Raw genomic sequence first — 18,056 nt, 5'->3', positions numbered from 1 at the left:
AGTTGCTATTAGATGTGTTATATGCCGTACACATTACAGGCTTTTCAGGGGCAGAACAGATGTCCTGTGCAGATGAAGGATCTTGTGGCAGTTCTGTCAGACCTTCTCCCTTTTCACTTTTGGTCTGTGAATGATGGCATTTTGAGGACTGCTGAAGGAAGATTTCACTGTAAAGAGGCCTGTCCATGCCTTTTATATTATTAGCTCTCATCTTAAAAACAGAACTTGCTTTTGGCATGGATCTTTCCCATTTGTAATTTCCTTCATCTGTTCTGCAGCTCTTCAGAGCTGCTTGAGCCTCCCAAGAGCAGCATGGTCCCGCTGCAGAACTGGTTCTCTTCTGAAGGCTTTTGCCACTCACTGTCTGGAGAATCTTTGAAATGGGTGGCTTTCCACTGCACACTCTTGTTTTTCAAACAAAGTTTCAGGCAATTTTTCCTCTGTCCAAAAATTGGCTTTTATATTTTTGCAGATCCCCCAAATTTAATATTTGTTACATAGGTATCTCACATGTAAATAATAATTTTCTAAGCACTGGAATTCTGGAATTCTTCATATCATTCAAAAATCTTGTTCTCTTCAGACAATGTGTGAACAGACAAAGAAGTTAAAAGGGATGCGATCATTATTTGATACCATTTAGTGTGCTTAGTGGTGAATCGCATTGCGAGAGCAAGTCACAGGTAATAGGCTCAAAAAGAAGAGAAACCAAATTGCATCATCGAAAATCAAGGTAGCAACATCTGGGGCAGTTTTCCAGAACTATGAACATAGTCTTCTCCTTTGGCTATTCCAGACATTTTCATTAGGAAAAAGATGCAATCCTATAGCTCTAGTTCCTGCTGTACAGTTGGCATTGAACAGCAGTGTGCCCTGCACAATTCATTAAATCCTATTGTTAGTCCACAAAATCACAACTCCTAATTATCTGTATCCTTTTTAGGAAGTAAGATTAAAGTCAAGTTTCTTTGGATGTTTCTTACCCATGATTTTTATTTCCTGGTAACATACTGGTAGTTTCTGAAACATCTTTTAATTTTAAAGTCTCAAGGACCTCTCACAAATATTTGGTGCTTTTCTTTTTTATCACGGGTTCTCTGGGTTTATTGATGAGTGCCTCTTTATAAAACCCAAAGCCACAAACCACAATTAAAGACTGTTTCATAATACTTTGAGAAATCTCTTTCCTAGAGTCTATTGGCAAGAAGATTTTGCTTCTTGTACTGCAGGCAATGTGTTGTTTTGTTTTTTTTTTCCTTCAGAGGCATATGGGGCTATATTTTCAAGGAGTTAACAGTCCCTCCCCACAGGGGGCAGATTTTCCATAAATATTCTACATGCAGAACCTTCTTGATTTCTGGTCAACTTGCACATTATGAACATTCCTGCTATTTGGGTGTGAAATTACTGAATTAAAGCATATGTCTAAACTGCAGGAAAACTGCCCTCAGTCTTTGTCTGTTAATCACCAGAGGTGAGGACCAGATGGAGTGGTGTGGCTCTCTTTTGGCCCAGGTTTTCTTCCCATGGATTTGAAATATGCCTCTGAATCCAAGAGTAAAGCAGTGCTTTTGGGTGTTACTGCAGAGCAACAGGTCTCCTGAATTTGTGGAATGGTCATGAACTATAGCCCTGCCCTGTCTGATGGATGATACAATCCTTGAATATACTTTCTCTCTGGTAGAAAATGCCGTTACTAACTAATAAAACCCTGCTCCTCTCTGCTGGAATCTATCCTAGTATTTTAAGCAAAGTGTTAGCAGGTTGATTTGTTGGTGTTTATCCTCTCTTTCTTGACAGCTCCTAGACTGTTTTGTCATCCCAGTGGTGATACTGCTCTCCTGGTTTTTCTTACTGGTACGATACAAGGCAGTACATTTCATTGGGATTGTGGTCTGCATTCTGGGCATGGGCTGCATGGCAGGAGCAGATGTCCTCGTTGGGAGACAGCAAGGAGCAGGTAAGTAAGGATGGTTGGGTTGTATGACCAAGCACTGTTCAGAGAAAACATTGACCAGACTGGAACAAAAAAAAAAAGGGGGGGGGGGGGGGAAATCGGCAAGAAAGCCTGTGCCTTCATGGATCCAAAGCAGTATTTGAAGTTCCTTCTTTGTCAGGAGGGACAGAGAACAAAAATGGGTCAACACTTAAAAGTCAGCACTGCTGCAAATGGACTTCATGAGCTCTGTGTCTTCAACACAGGTCATCCTCTGTTCAGGCAGGGGGGACAAGCTAAATACTTGTAGTTTTATTCTGTTTTGGCTTAGTTGTTTGACTGCAAATCTCAGTTGCTTCCTTTCCAAATTGGCTACATCTTTGAGTCATAAGCACCTCTTTTGTCTACTGTGTACCCTAAATTCTCCTCAACTTTGCTCTGTTTTTTGTACAGAGGCAGGGTCACTAGGTAGATGCTAAGAGACACTGAACCTGCATGCTGACTGTACCAGTTGGGTTTTGCAAGCAGTCCCAGAATAAAAGGTTGGGATTTGCCTCTGTCATTGTTGAAGAGAACCTTCTTGTGTGTAAAATATTCTTTTTTTTATGTGCAGCATCATATGAATAATGTGTGTGTAGCTTTTAATGCAGACTAGAGTTAGATTTCATTGAGCAACTTTCCCTGTCAGATTGATTTCTCTAGTGCCAACCCAAATGATGTGGGAAGGCTGGAAATTCTTTTCAAAGATTGTCAATTAGGCACAGTTTTCATTCTTAATTAAAAGCACTGAATTGTGAGCTGCGCATAATACACCGGGATTTAAAATTCTTGACTCAGCTTTCTGAATACAAATGCAAGTGCTGTAAGAACTGCATTTGCCAGGATGCTACTAAATAAAACAAGGGAGTTTGTGGCAGTACTCACATATCTCCCTGCCCCCTTTTATCCCTGTCCTTTATCCTGAAAGGGGACTTTCAGTTCATTGGTCTCCTCCAGAAATAATCCTGCCCCAGCTAAAAAGGAAAGAATATACTCTCTACTGTGAAATCAGGCAGCCAAAGCTGCATTCGGAATGACTGATTTCAGAGAAACTGGGATTTCAACCCTGGGTTCCAGAGGAAACATCCTGTGCTCAGTAATCTAGAGAGTAACATGGTAGGGCAGGTGAGTTCTGGATCAGCAGGAGTGTGTGGACCAATGGACCTCAGCAAACAAGGAACAGATTGAAGAACACTGACACTTTGCCATCAAAGTGCAATAATTAGGTATTATTTTCCATATATTGGTTAGTAAAGCACAGGTATAGCTGTTAGGTAAATTTGCCCAAAAAAATCTGTTAACATACATTATTGCCTTTTAATTCAGACCTACACATGAAAAACTGTATCCATGCTTATCACTATGTGGAGAGACTGCAACTTTCTTTAAGTGGCAAAATAGTGTTATTAATGTTGTCCTTAGCAAAGTAAAATAGATCAGCTGGTATAATTTATCTGAAAGGGTAAAACTGTACATTAAAAATCTGTGGTAGCTTACCTCATCTTATTGTATCCTGACTGATGTTTTACACATTATTCAATAAGAAAAGCAATTACTTTGTGCTCTGTGACCTTACGTGTCCAGTATACCTTAAAATAACACTTTCCTCAAATAATACCATTGGTACTTGTGCTCCTGTAATGCACAGGGGTCTAAAATACAGAGGTCTGAGTGTTCCATCCAGATTTTGCAAAGCACTTCGTAGCTCTTGCTTACCACAGTCTCTGAAAAACAGTCCCTTCAGTCCTGTTAATAGGTATATTAGCGTATGTTTTGTCTAAGATGAGACACATTGAGTCTGATATTTTGATATTATGATAATTACAAGGAAAAGCAAAGAGAAACACCTCATAATGTTGGGTTTTAAGGTAAAAATGTGGCAAAGTGGCCAAGTGAGAGTATGAAAAGCAATCATGTCAGAACATAGTTCACATTGAAATTATTTATGCTACACTATAGTCCACAAAACATTAACTCCTCTCTGGACTGTATGAATTCTGCTTCCAGAGAACATTAAAAATGCTAATAATGATTAATGCAAGATGTGTTTTGCCAAGCTATGCCTTGTGTTTCTTCACAAGAATGACCTACACCATTAAATTGGTCAAGTGCAACTGTATTAACCTTAAAGTCTTTAAAATGCCTCTAGTCAGTCCTTAGCAATGTAGACACATGTAGATCTTGCATCCATGAAAATACGTTTGTTAGGATATGTCAGGTTTGGGGGAAAGTTCTGAAGTCAGCCCCTTGAGGAACAAAGAAAAGACATTTGACAAGCAGGATGCTAGGAACTTTTAGTAAAGAAACCAAAAATATAAAACATTTTTATACCAGTATATAAAGTTTTGATACACTGACTTCCTGAGTACCATATATTGCTCTAGTCACTGCATCTCAAAAAGAAATGACCAGAAAATAAGCCCATAGAAGCAATAGAGAAAAGTGAAAAAGCTATTCAAGGGCCTAAAATGGTTTCAGGGTGAAGAGACGATAAGCAGACTGTGACCTTTTATCTCTCAGAAAAGGCAACAAAGAGAATAAGATAAAGGTACACGAAGTTTTCACTGGTATGGAGAAGGTCAATAAAGACTGATTCTTAAATATTTCTCATAATCAGGAAATTATGGGATCACCAATATAATTTTGAGGTACCAGGCTTAAAAGCTGAACACATGAAATCCTTTTTAATGATAGACTAAAAATATACAGACTTCACACAAATTAGTGAAGAGTGCCTCAATTTCTGTGAAGTTTAATGGTTTAATGCAACTTCGTTTAATGGTTTAATGCAACTTCCATCTTAGAAAAGTCCTAATCTGCTGAGAACTGGCTGATAAATATCTCCCTGTGTTTCCCTATTTCTTTATGCTTTCTTCAGCCACCCTGTGCTGCCAGAGGAGGGTTCTGTGTTAGGCAGACCCATGCTTTGACCAGATCTTGGCTTCCTCTTCTGGGAGAGCCCTGGAGGTTGAGGCTTACACTCTGATCATGAGTGTGCTTTGGAGAGGGCCATCACGGTGTGGTGCTTGGGGCCATCCCATTTCTATGAAAATGCTCAGCCTCTGAGCTTTGTTTCACAGATGTAAAAGGATGATATTTTTGTCTCAGCAGTTCAGCACATCCAAGCTGTAAGGTCAAAAGCTTTTTCAGCATTACTTCCCCAAAGTGTCAGTGAGCAGCTGTAATAAATACCAAATGAGTGAGCTCAGTGAGGGATGATTGGAGCCTCTTTTGGAACATCAAATGCATCAGGGATAGGAAGAGGTTTTGTGAAGTGCTGATGCTTATTTTAAATTAAGGGCATCTTCTGAGGCTGACTGCAAAAGCAGGCTAAAAGGAAAATAGCTACCAAATCTTAAAAAGATAAATTGTCAAATATAAACATGCTGTCAGTCGAGGTACATGTGAAACAGAAATTCAGTGGGAGACTGGATGAGTACGTGAAAGAGAAATCTAGTGATGTTTGATAAATACATAGAAGCCACATCTCCTCTGAGCTTAAAAATGGTGAAGACTAAAACATCATTAGTGGGGGTATTTTAAACTTTACCTCATTCCTATTTGTCCCTAAACAACTTACACTTTTCTGGCTCTTATAGCCGTTTTTAGAGACAGGATACTGGGTAAATGAACCCTTGGTCTACCCTCTTATAACTGTACTTATTTTCATGAGTTTCTTTTCACTGGAAATTTCAGCACTGTAGCTTGGAATGAAAACTGAAGGCTTAAAAGAACACCATAAGGAAAAATGTTGTAAAGGTCATTTTGAACCAAATGGAATGTTAAGCTTCCATTTTTATTTACTTCAGTGTGTATTTTACAAATCCATAATAACAAAAAAGGCAGGAACTCGATAAATCAAGAGGTATTTTTAAGGAATAAAAGTTTTTTTGCTCTATATAGGTGAGTCACATTCTACCTGCAAAAAGAAAATAATAGTAGTAAAATAAAAAAGAGTAGTCACTGAAATGTGCCACTTGGTTTCTATATTTTTTTACAAATATTTCAGGTTCTTTCACATTCTCTTATCTACAGCAAGAATGATGCTTTCCCTTCACTTCTGCTAGATTTTGCTGGGGTATTGAATGACAGCTGGTGAATTGATAGGACATTTGCATTCAGTTTATAACCCAGATATGTGCTACTTAATGACTGAGGATTGAAATCTCCAGCAAAGATTTTGCAATGGTTCTAGACAACACATGGTTGTTTTGAGGCATTCTGATTTTTTCCCCTGTTTATTCCTAGGTGAAAATAAACTGATAGGAGATCTCTTAGTACTGGGTGGAGCAACACTCTACGGCATCTCAAACGTTTGTGAAGAGTATATCGTCCGAAATCTGAGTCGAGTGGAATTCTTGGGCATGATCGGACTCTTTGGCTCTTTCTTCAGTGGAATTCAGCTGTAAGTGAGCAGGTTTGAGCCCCAAGGTCATTCAAATAAGAGCAGATTTACCCTCCTATGAGGTGCTGTAACCCTCTCTTTGAAGGTAGCCATAACCTGTGGAGAATAGGTGTCCTGTAATTCCGAAATTTTCATTAGTTTTCATATTTCTGATTGATGGATTTGAATAATAACACAAATTTCTGCATAAGTACTCTAATTCAAGGACTGGTGTCATTGAGTAGTCACATGTGGCAGGAGGAATAGAAGATACATCCTACCGTCTTGTTTATGGAGGACAAGTAGATACTTCACATGTTGGTCTGATCTGTGAATAACAAAATACACAGCTCTCTCTTTCATAGTTCTAAAAAGTCATTTAGATTTCTAAACAGGTAGAAAATATGTCCAGTCAGAAGGCATTTTACTAATTGGCTTGTTCTGTGTAACTACATTATGATATGGCAGAAATAATTAAAATGCCTTTAAGAAACAGGCCTTTTCACTTCAAAATGCTTAGTACTCAGGTGATTGTCGCAGAGATTCCAGGAACCGCTGAGACCTGTCTATACTGACACGTAACTAATGAGCAACTCACCTGCAAGCCTAACAGTTAAAAGGTAGTTCCCAGTGCTGTAATGCTGTGACTGATGAAAGTATAGCAAATGTCGCCATGCAAGATTGCCACATTTTATGCAGATCTCTCACTGGTTCTTGTCATACAGAATAACTTTTGATTATTAGTCAAAACCAAGTTGCTCCTCTGCATATCTGAGCTATTCAGCTTCTAAGAACAGAGACTGATCAAAACAATGGCCCACCAATTCCCACTTGGTTCCATGTAGCCATTCAACACTTCCTTACTTTTACCTATAATGGAGAGCAGATGTCACATAGTTATGTGTTCACAGTTGTTTAATCTAACTAAATATATCAGTTGTTTGAAAGAGAATCCAGCTCCCCATGTTAAAATAGCAGACTCTTTCTCTGAAACACTACTGGCCATTTTGATGCAACATAGAACCTTTAGGTCCTATAAACTGAAGTAGTCTAGGGAAGGAATGTCTCAGAAACAGGGCCATTTCCCAGCATGCTAGACACAGCAAAGTTTGGTTAGCATCCACAAAGTGATTGAGGATGGGGAAGATGTGTGCTAGTATCACTGGAGGTTGAAGTCTTATGTTTACAAGGAACAGTACAATTCTGAAGAAGGGAAAGCATCAAAAAGTATGTAGGGCTATGCTGCTTGTATGAAACACAAAACGATACCCACAGGTGAATGTCCCTTTTATTGACACGCACTGATCTCAAAATATATAATTGCAAAAAGCTGTGGTATTTGCCTTTTATTCCATGTATATTTACGAATATCTGCATACGAGTGGGTGGTTTATGATAGTTCGTGCTTCAACCCTAGTACAGGGTTATGTCTCCATGAAGGCTTTCAAGTAGGCTGTTGTTTCCTGGACCAGTTTAGCAAGAGTGCTTAATATTAGACCGTAAGGCAAAATAAACCCAGTTAATGCCTGTTGGACAGCAAATGAAGGGCTAAGGTGTCAGGGCAAACAGTGGAGGAAGGAGTTGGCTAACTACCCAGGCATGGTGGAAAGAGAAGTTTAGTGGGTTGAATGTGATTAAAGCAGGGAAGAACTGTATATTAAAAAAGAGTAGAAATTAGTTGACTGGATTTGGGGATATAGCAACTACCTAGCAAATGGAAATGATGCTGTCTGATGGAATCACATAATCTTAGAATAACCTACTTTGTAATGGATCCCTGAAGGTAATCTGGTTCAAGCTACTACTCAACTAAAAGCTAACTTCAAAGTTACATCAGGTTTCTCAGGAACTTGTGCATTTGACTTCTTAATATCTCAAAGAACTGAAATTCCAGTCCTGCTGGGCAACCTGTTCAAGTGTTTGACCAATATTTTTTTCCTTATAACTAATCAGAGTTTCCCAAATTGCAACGTGGGTCCATTGTCATCCATCCTATCTTTTCAGTAACTACCCATAAAGTAAAGATAGCAGATTTACTGTTTCACCTGCCTTTCCCTTGGCTTAGCCTTCTCTTCTTCACACTTAACAAACCCTGCTGTTTCAGCATCTCCTCTTACATCATGTGCTCCAGCTGCCTGACCATTGTGATGGCACTCTGCTTTACTCTCTCCAATTTGTCAATGTCTGTCTTATTCTGGGCAGCCCAAAACTGGTTACAGTACTCCAGCTGCTGTCTCGCAAATCATGTCCTTCAACTTGCTGTCCAGACTCTTACTAACACAGCCCAGGATGCTGTAGGCCTTCTCTGCTCCAAGGACACGTTACTGACTCATGTTCAGGTTGATGTCCACCAGGACTCCAGGGTTTATTTCTAAAAAGCAGCTTTCTGTACAGTCAGCTCCCAGCCTGTGTTGTTGAATAGGATTATTCCTAGGTACAGGCATTCATGTTTGCTTTTATTGAACCCCACAAGGTTTCTCTTGGCCCTTTTCTTCAGACTACCTTGTGGGTAGTCCACCCATCTAGTCCATGCTTCTTTAATCTCTAAGGATCTTTCGTGAAATCATGCTGGAAGCTTTGCTAAAGTCCAGGGAGGTTATATCTCATCCTCTCAGTCATTCCCTCCCCTTTATTTACTGAGCCAGTCATAGAAGGCAGTTAGCTTGGTCAGGTACAGTTTACTTTTGAGAAGTCTGTGTTGGCTGTTTCCAGTCATATCTTCTTCATTTCATGCAAAGTCGTCTGATGAGATTTGCTCCGTAATCTTCCCAAAGGTTAGCATAAGGCTGGCCAGGCTATAGTTTTTGCTCCTTTTGAAACTGGATGTTGCATTTGTCTCTTTTCAGTCATCAGGGACCTACTCCAATCACCACAACCTTTCAAAGATCATTGTGGTTCCAATTCTACAGTGAATTGCTCTTACTCTTCTTTATTTCACAGAGCATAATGAATCACAGACTATACTGTATTATTTTATATCTCTTTTGTATCAGATAAGCAATGTTCCTACGTTTAAGTTATAACAAAACTTGTTTGCCAGAAGAAGAGACGTTGCAGTATGTTTTCAGGAATTGCTGATAAAAGAGAAGTATATGCCTTCCGCATCAAAGACACTTACAATTTAGTTATTTTTCATACAAAATAATATTATTATTCTGTACACAGTATTAGATTCACCACAAATCAGCATCAAGCAAATTAAAATTTCCAGTATGCAACTCTGTAGACTGGATTAATCTGGAAAGCACTGAGTTCCTGCAGTTTTACCATTAGACTTGGTCTTCCACATGCCATCTTCTGTACTTTGTTTTTCAGTATGAGTAATTACATGTTTTATACTTGTTTAAAATGATGTCCAGACTAGCATGCAGAGTTGTGCAGAGCAGGAGTTACCTGGAAACCACAGATCAGAGAAAGTGATTAGCTGAGTGAAGACCTAGATCACGAGATACCGTATCTCCAAGGGTCTATTTGCCTGTATTGGGAAGAGCTGACTTGTTACCACCTTAGAATTTTCTGGATCTGGGATTTTGATGTGAACGTATAATGCAAGACTTGCAAGATGTTGAAAGTGGACTTTTGTGGTTTGGCCTATCCTTTGCTTTGTTTCCTGACTTTCATTGCTGTGACTATTCGATCTCTCTCAGTGTGTAACAAGTAACAGTATTCTCACCAAAGCCAGCCTGTAATATCTATTTATGTGACACAGCAGAGCTGCTCTGAAGGGTGAATAACTCAGACAGATACATTATTAATTATTGAAGTTCAAAACCTTTCAGAATATTAAGTCAGAAGAGTACATGAGGATTGTACATATAGGGGGATAGGCCCTTTGGGCAGGTATAGAGAGCTGGAAATAAACCTGTGGAAGTTTTATTCTATCACATCTGATTACTGCCCTGAAGATCTTTCAAACACATAGGCACAGGGATAATGACAGAGTGGATTAGCAAAGTCTGATTGCATTTGGTTCCTACTGAGATTTTTTTGTAATAAGGTTATTTATGTTGTTTTGTCCAGCATTTGAATTGAATGAGTGGAAGTAATTTAACTTCAGTTCTCTTCCATCAAATTTTGCCTTCTCTTCTCTTATAGTGCAATCATGGAACACAAAGAGCTGTTGAAAGTTCCCTGGGATTGGCAAATAGGTAAGAAAACACTTCACTTCACTGCAGATAGTTGCTGAAGGAGGCATGGAGACATCCATCATTTGGGGAAGCAGGCACAGAGTTTCACAGGAACCGATGTTTGTCACTTTTCCACCAGTTACTGCCAAAGGTTGAACCACATGCCTCATCACTGTTCTAAAATGATATGTCCTCCCACTGCCATCCTATGCCTTCCTTGCACCATTAGGTTAAGCATATGTATGCCGTAAGATAATTATGCAGAGAGCTGTGAAGTTAAACAATAATAAGGGTTCCAGTTCTAAGATTCAGTGCAACACATGGGACGAGTAAACGAGGTAGTCACTAAGAGCCAAACCTTTTTCAATGAATGTCAAAGAAAGAAAATGGAACCTAACAAAAAACCTAAAAAAGTACTTCCATTGCATATTATAGCCTCATAAACTCATTTCCAAGGGGAGCATTTCTGTATGCAAATGGTTAATTGCTTTCCAAGTAGTTTCAGTGGAATATAGCAGATGTGTCTTTTAGACAAGTTTAGGCAGCATTGTGCACAATGAAGCTCTTAGAATGTTCTGCTATGCAGTGGATTGAATTTTCCCATTTCAGTTTGGAAGCTGAGTTTATGATCTAAGACTCCCTTCTTATTAGTCCTACAAATTACTTGCTTTAAAAGCAAATCAGCATTTAGGACAGTCCTTATAATCACTTTTTTACTATTTATAACAATGGAAAAAATAAAAGAATACTCATGGTATAGGGCTTATGTACTTAGCAGAGGATTCAAGCTTTGGTAAAACCTTGACAATAGTTTGTTACCTAGTTTCAGAACGAGCATCAAAATGACACCTCAGAAGGCAACTTGTTACGTGGGGAATCCCTGAGGACAGGAGATACATGTTCTTTTCTTTAAATTTATTTCACAATTTCCTCTCATTGTCATAACCCTTAATAAAAACAGTGCATCTTTCGCAAAACACTGCACCTAGAAGTCTTGGAGATTTGATGGTTGAGCTATAAAACTAAATGACAAATCAATTTAAAGTATCCATGGAGAAACACACTCAACTGTGTACTATAAGTGTATTGGCCGTCTTTAATCTGAGATAATTAGCATAATTGCATCAGTGTTTATTTATACTTCATGATAAGGAGCTCAGGGACATAATTAATCTGGTACTGATGGAAGTAGCAGTGGTCATAGTGAATTAATCTGCTATTCACGTAAACTTCCGTGGGAGTTCTGTTGTTACTCAGTATCAGTTAAATGTACAATTAAACTAAAGTCTTACTTGTTCCGTGATGCCATTAAAATGTCATTGAAAGTTAGTCACTAATTCTGAAGAGTCCCTATGCTTTATAAGGAGGAGATCATCTTGGCAAGAGCATCATAGATATGTACTTGTTTTGTTAGAGCAATAACTGGATATGTAATGTAGTTGAATATGGATGAAATGGTGACAATTATGTGCGGTTGTGTGTTCTTCCCTGGCTTCCACTGCACTTGGTGTGCTTTCCATTGCATTGGCAGTGATACGAGGTTGTCAGTAGTGACTGACAGATCTATGTCAGGGTGTTCACAGCCTTGTCCTGAATAGTTATCCACTATGATAGACTCAAACCTGCAGTCCAGCAGAGTTAAATCATCAGCCTTCTGAATGGTAAAGTCACTACCTAATAAACAGACAACCTAATAAATAACTCAAGGTGGCCTGTTGCCATCTGCCATAATTGTGCTATTAAGAATGGATGAGCTACCTTTCAACTGATGTAAAATGCAAATTATTTTTTAATATAGTGATCTAAAGCTGATCTGTTATGTCTGTCATGTTTAAAACAGGCTGTGGCCCTCCTGGTTTTAATTTTTGAAATTCCTCTGATATATAGCATAATCTTCACACTTAGTATAAATCAGGGTAGCTCTGTTTGAAACCTTGAAGGTTTAAGTGTTAATACTTGCTGCCAACCTGACTGAAAGGAGAATGATTATACTGCTCTGAGTGGTTTCATATGAGACCATGACGTGTTTTGTAGAGTGATAGGTGAAATAAGAGCAAATAAACTAACATCAGTTTTATTTAAGAGAAAAGGCAGTTTGAATCTCCAAGGAAGTGTCCCTTTTTACAGGGCTGTTGAATATTTCTGGATGGTCTTTATTTGAAGAAGACAGTGAAAAATCATAACTGATTCTGTTTTATCCCGATGTAATGATAGCTTTTGGAGTAAAAATGTGAAAGCTAAAACATGCGACATTCAACCAGCATGCTCAGGAACTAAACGAAAGTTCCCAAGGCAGGTTAATTTTGGTGGTACTTGGGCTACTTTAGAGCAGTCCCTGCAGGCAGATCCTGCCCATCTGTGTGGAGATGCCTGGTTTTAAGTGGGGAAATACTGAGGGTCTGGGGCTTGTTCAGCCTGCAAAAGAGAAGTCTTTGAGGAGTTACCTACAAAGCAGTTATCAAAAGGACAGACAAGGTCTTCACAGCAGGGCATGGCAGGAGGATGAGGGACAACAGGTGGAAGCCAAAATGAGAGATTCAGACTGAATAAGAGGAAAATCTTTACCTTGAGGACAGGCAGGCAGTAGAGCAGCTTGCTCCGAGAGGTCTTGTAGTCTTCATCCTCAGAGGTTTCAAGACCAGGCTGAGCAAAGTCTTGAGAAATTTGTTCTGATGTTACAGCTGAGCCTGATTTGAGCAGGGTTTGAGCTATGGCTTCCTTCCAGCCTGAATCACCGCACGTTTTTCTAAGTGCCCAATACAGACACTTGTGAGACATTCACACCCAACCAAGCAAAATTGGTGACCTTACCTACTAGGGTGAGCACTGACAGACAAGGCGGGATTCCTTCCACCAACTTTAGATGCCTGGGATGTAGACATCTTACTTAAATTAATAGTCTCCCTTTACATCAGCAGCGATAAACAGGCATGATACAAATCATACTATGCTAAAGCTGGCGTCTAAAAGAGGTTGGACAGTCTACACCCTAAAATTTCCCAGTCGCTTCATTGACCACCAATCCTCAGTATGTGTCCAGAGTTGCGTGTAACGAATCCCACTCATAGCTGCCTTTATGCCCATTAAGCCAGTTCAGGACAATGCCAGGACATCTGAAAGGAGACAGTTATGCATTATGAGCCTCTCAGCATTTAAGACAGACCAGCTGATCAGCAGGTCATTACAAAAGCACCTCCTAACTTACCACGTTGCTTCTGTTCAGTGTCTGAGCACTGAGTCACTTGATACCAGTGACTCAGTGCCTGGGTAGACAGGCCCCAGCACCTGGAACTGCAGCAGTAGTAACAATTCCCAAGGCTGCCACTTGCAGTTCTCAAGGAAGCTGACGCTCCAAGCCTTTGACTTCAAACATATTTTAAGTCTGAAAACTGGCTGTCTAAGAAGCATTATCTGAAAATCATATGTTGCATTCCAGTTTGCTGTTGTCACCACTAAATGCTGTCCAGCTGGCGGATGTTACATGTAATTTAAGATGTAAATGAATGACACTTTATATTCACCTCTGACAGGACAGCTATGGTTTAAGCAATTTTCCACTGGAACTGAAATGCCCTTTGGAAAAGCAGCCCATGAAGTGCATGTAGTTGGCTGGCAAATAATGTGAACATCAAGGCAGTACCATGAAATTATACTGTTGGTTGAGAGGGCAACCCAGCAGAGCACTTGAACATATGTGTTAAAACCAGGCTAACAGGAGCTCTGTGGACCAGCTGGTGGTTTGCAGACTGTACTTTGAGAATGCTGACTTTGGGTCCAAAAGGTCTTTTGTGCCTGATCTGTTCTTGATTTAAGCCTGGAAGAAAAGCTGACTTAATGCTCATGTATGCAGACAATTTTTCATTTATCAAAACTACGCTCCATTTGATGCAATTGTTTGCCTACTACAGAAGAACTGCAGATTTTGCATAAAGCAACTGTTTCAAACACTGCCAAAGACTGATTCTGTTGTTACCCATATACATTGTACACCTGAAAAAATTGCTACCTGTTAGTAAAAGCAGTTCTTATATTATCCACATTCTGAATATAAATATAAATTCAAATGCTTTATCATGCCGTAACAATTGATACGTAGACACTTGAACACTGACATTTTGTTTCTGTTGTGGTTTTTTCAGATGAATGTACACTTGGATGCTTCTAAGGGACTTAAGCTGTTACAGCTGATTTTGTCTTTTAGATACCTTTTCTAAAGAGTTTTTAACTAAGTGGATCTTCAAGCAGATACAAATCATATGGGCTTTTTTTTGTTTCTTTTCCCTTCTAATCCCTTTCAGGACTTTAGCAATCAGATTTTCTGCAACTTTTAGTCGATAACAACATGCTCTGAAGAGTCAGAGTGAATCTAAATTTAGGTTTGTGCACATATCAGCTGGGAATTCCGCAGCATACAGCAGCCTAAGAAATATCATTTGCATGAGAGCAGATGAGTGGAGTGTTTGCTGGTTTCTTAACTTCATATTGATTAATTTGCCTTGGGATTTATCAAGTAATAACTGAAGCAATGAATTCTTTCCCAGTAAGTTATTTAGGTTTTTAAATGAAATTAGATTTCTGCTGTAATGTATTTTTATTATATTAGTGTCTAACAATCTAATTTGTGTGAGGCAGTCTGTAAACATGTAACAAGAAAGACTCTCAGCTCTGGAAAGCTTTATTAAGGAAGGCAGACAAAACCAGATAGAGGAATAGAGGTGCAAAACTGTGAAGTGATTTGTCAGGTTTGGTGGCAAAATAGAACTAGGACCTCTGTCATTTGAGTGCTGTCCTCATGCATCCATCTATTGGCTCATTAATTTGTCTGCACATACTTTTGAATTCAATTTTTGGGTCCGTTCCCAGAAAATATTATGTGCTCCATCCAACTCAGCTGAACACAGTCGGTGTTGTGGACACTCATCTCTTTCAGGGACTAGATTTGACATGTCTGAATGCATAGTTTCATTCAAATTTATGCTGGAAATGAGGTATTCACTAGTAGTGAAAAACACCAATTTAAAACTGCACTGCTGTTATGGAGAGGATAGAGAAAGGACTTCGTGTCCACTGCTGACATGGTTTTCACTATTTTTCTTACAAAATTAGAATTATGTTCTTAGTCTCTCTCTCTATATGTGTCTTAATAATTTGAATCCGTGTTTCTTTGAAAATGCATTATTCAAAAACACAGCCTTCTTCCTACCAACACAAGTCATCTCTATAGGCTGTGAAGGGTCACTCTGCTTCTTGTTTCTCTTCTGCAGGCTTGTTGTATGTTGGCTTCAGTGCCTGTATGTTTGGCCTCTACAGCTTTATGCCAGTGGTCATAAAGAAAACTAGTGCTACTGCCGTCAACCTCTCCCTACTCACAGCTGACCTGTACAGCCTCTTCTGTGGATTATTCCTCTTCCACTACAAGGTATGTGGAAATGACAGATGCATTTGGGTAATAGCAGTATGCCTGAAGAAATGTCAATGCAGAACAATGAAACAAAAGAAGCCTCCAAGATCTGTTGGATCTGCATGGTAAAAGTGCAGATTTCTTTTATACTTGAGGTTTCCCACACCAAAATGAATTTTATTTTATGATTCCCATTTTTTAAAGAGGGCTTATTTGGTCTTATTGATGTGAATTTTGAGTACCTGTTCATCAGCAACTGTATCACTAATTTTATTTTACTTATCAGAGGTAACTTTCAACTGCTGTGACCAGACCCAGGGTGGCAGCATGAAGGCAAGGACTCTTCTAAAAATCCCATAGGATTTTTTTTTTTTTCCTGAGAACAAGGGACATGCTGAATTCTGAAATATAACTCATAATTATCCATGAATTGCACCTTTCCTGTCAACCAAACCACTGGCTTTCCTGTTAGTGTAAATGCCAAATTGTGCAGCAGATTTGTGTTGAACTTTTACCTCTTAGGTGTTCTAATATCTAAAACATCTGGCACACATTTTGTCTCCAATTAAAAGAAATGGCACTTCATTATTCACAAGTATCCCCGGAGTGTCCATCGCATGCAAGTAGCATCAGGATGCTGGAGGCGATTGGTTTACACCATCAGTTGTTCATAACAGGGAGGTTACTTGATAGATAAAATGGTGGTCCAGAGAAGTGTTAGGTAAAGGAAAGCCTTAAAATTCTGAGTATCTCACCAACTGAAATCAGACTTTGTGATAGTAATGGTACCTGAGTGAATCTGAATAAGACAATGAAAGTTCAAAGCTTCAGAGTTCAATACAAAATTAATTTTTTTCACTATTGCCTTTTGTTTTGTTTTTATGGCTTTAAGAATTTTGCAGAGGCAGGAAAAGCAAGTATAGAAACAAAAATTTGACTGACAAAACCATATAGAGGTTGTCTGCTGCTTCATGGGTCTCTCATGGTGATTTGATTCCTTGTTCTTTCTGCCTGACACTTCGAACCCAAAGTGTTTGACATTAGGTATTAGCTGAATATTGTTTTCTCCTGTTAATAATTTCATTTGATACCCATAGCAAAATATTTTTAGCTGTGCTAGTTCACTGTTTCTAAGAAAAATGGCTATATTACTCTGTGAAAGACAGGCAAATCTAATTCTGAAAACGGTGGTGGTGGTGTTCTAGCAAAGTCAAACTCTGTTAGAGGGAGAGACTCAAAGGCAGTGGGGGTTGGACAGCTTTGTGCTCAGCATTTCCCATACCTAACAAAAACGGCAATTTAGAAAACCCAAACCTTAAACTTCAGGCCAGAAGAGAAGACTCAGAATTGGCAGGTTTTCTGATTGAAAGCAAGGTTTCATCATCTGTCTTGATAACTGGTTGAGTTCCACCTCTGAAGTAGCTGGTGGTCTCCTCTGCCACTTACTCATCTAATTAGAAAACTGAAGATCTTTCTGCCATGGTTAATGTATGTGTCATGCAGTCTTCTTCATGAACTCTTATCAAACTCTTACTTCAGTACACGATGACTACATCAGTTACAAACCTTCTTATTTTCAGCATAAATTTACTTGTGGCTTTTGGTCCACTCATTTTTCTGCCAGGAGTATCCCTCAGCATAAAGAATGCCCCTGTCTCCTTAGCATTTTACTCCATTGACGCACCAATAGGCAGCAGTTGTATCCTCTCCACGCCCCTAGTTCACTAATCAGAGCAAACCCTTCTCTGCACCTATCTGGTTGTATTTCATCATTCCTGAGGTAGTTTCTTCAACTCTAGGAGCAGGAAAGGTCCCTCCAGCACCTGGCGCAATGCTCTTGTCTCTCCATTTCTCCAGGAAGCCTGTTACCCCAGAGTAAAACTATATTTACATTTTTCATCACTGCTTTTCCTTCATGGTTTGTACTCACTGTGCAATTCATATAACTCACGTGAGCTCCCCTTTGTTCTTCCCAGCTGAAGCGCTGATACAGAAAAGACTTCTGTCAGGACTTTGTGAAAGGGACTTCACCTGAAATGTAGTATCAAATTCTCAAGCTGTCGGCATCTCCTTTCATACAGTTTCGATTGCAGAAGAAAGAGAGGCTATATTCAGAGATGATCGAGATTTAAAAACCCACTTAGTTATGTGGTTCCTTCTTTAGTTGCC

General features: G+C 39.2%; 1 protein-coding gene across 1 annotated transcript in view; it reads left to right on the top strand.

The window, feature by feature from the left end:
- SLC35F1 (solute carrier family 35 member F1) overlaps window positions 1-18,056 on the top strand; it is a 241,756-nt gene that overhangs the window by 201,763 nt on the left and 21,937 nt on the right. Inside the window, exons 4-7 of the mRNA XM_061460050.1 lie at window positions 1,801-1,960; window positions 6,224-6,380; window positions 10,455-10,507; window positions 15,751-15,905. Of these exons, the coding sequence (XP_061316034.1) occupies window positions 1,801-1,960; window positions 6,224-6,380; window positions 10,455-10,507; window positions 15,751-15,905 (525 nt within the window). The remainder of the gene's footprint in view (window positions 1-1,800; window positions 1,961-6,223; window positions 6,381-10,454; window positions 10,508-15,750; window positions 15,906-18,056) is intronic.

The sequence above is a fragment of the Pezoporus flaviventris genome, unplaced genomic scaffold, assembly GCF_033815535.1.
Source record: "Pezoporus flaviventris isolate CSIRO_AGI_PZ_B2104156 unplaced genomic scaffold, CSIRO_AGI_Pfla_v1 ptg000031l, whole genome shotgun sequence".
Taxonomy (NCBI): domain Eukaryota; kingdom Metazoa; phylum Chordata; class Aves; order Psittaciformes; family Psittacidae; genus Pezoporus; species Pezoporus flaviventris.
This window is presented reverse-complemented; position numbering and strand designations above follow the sequence as displayed.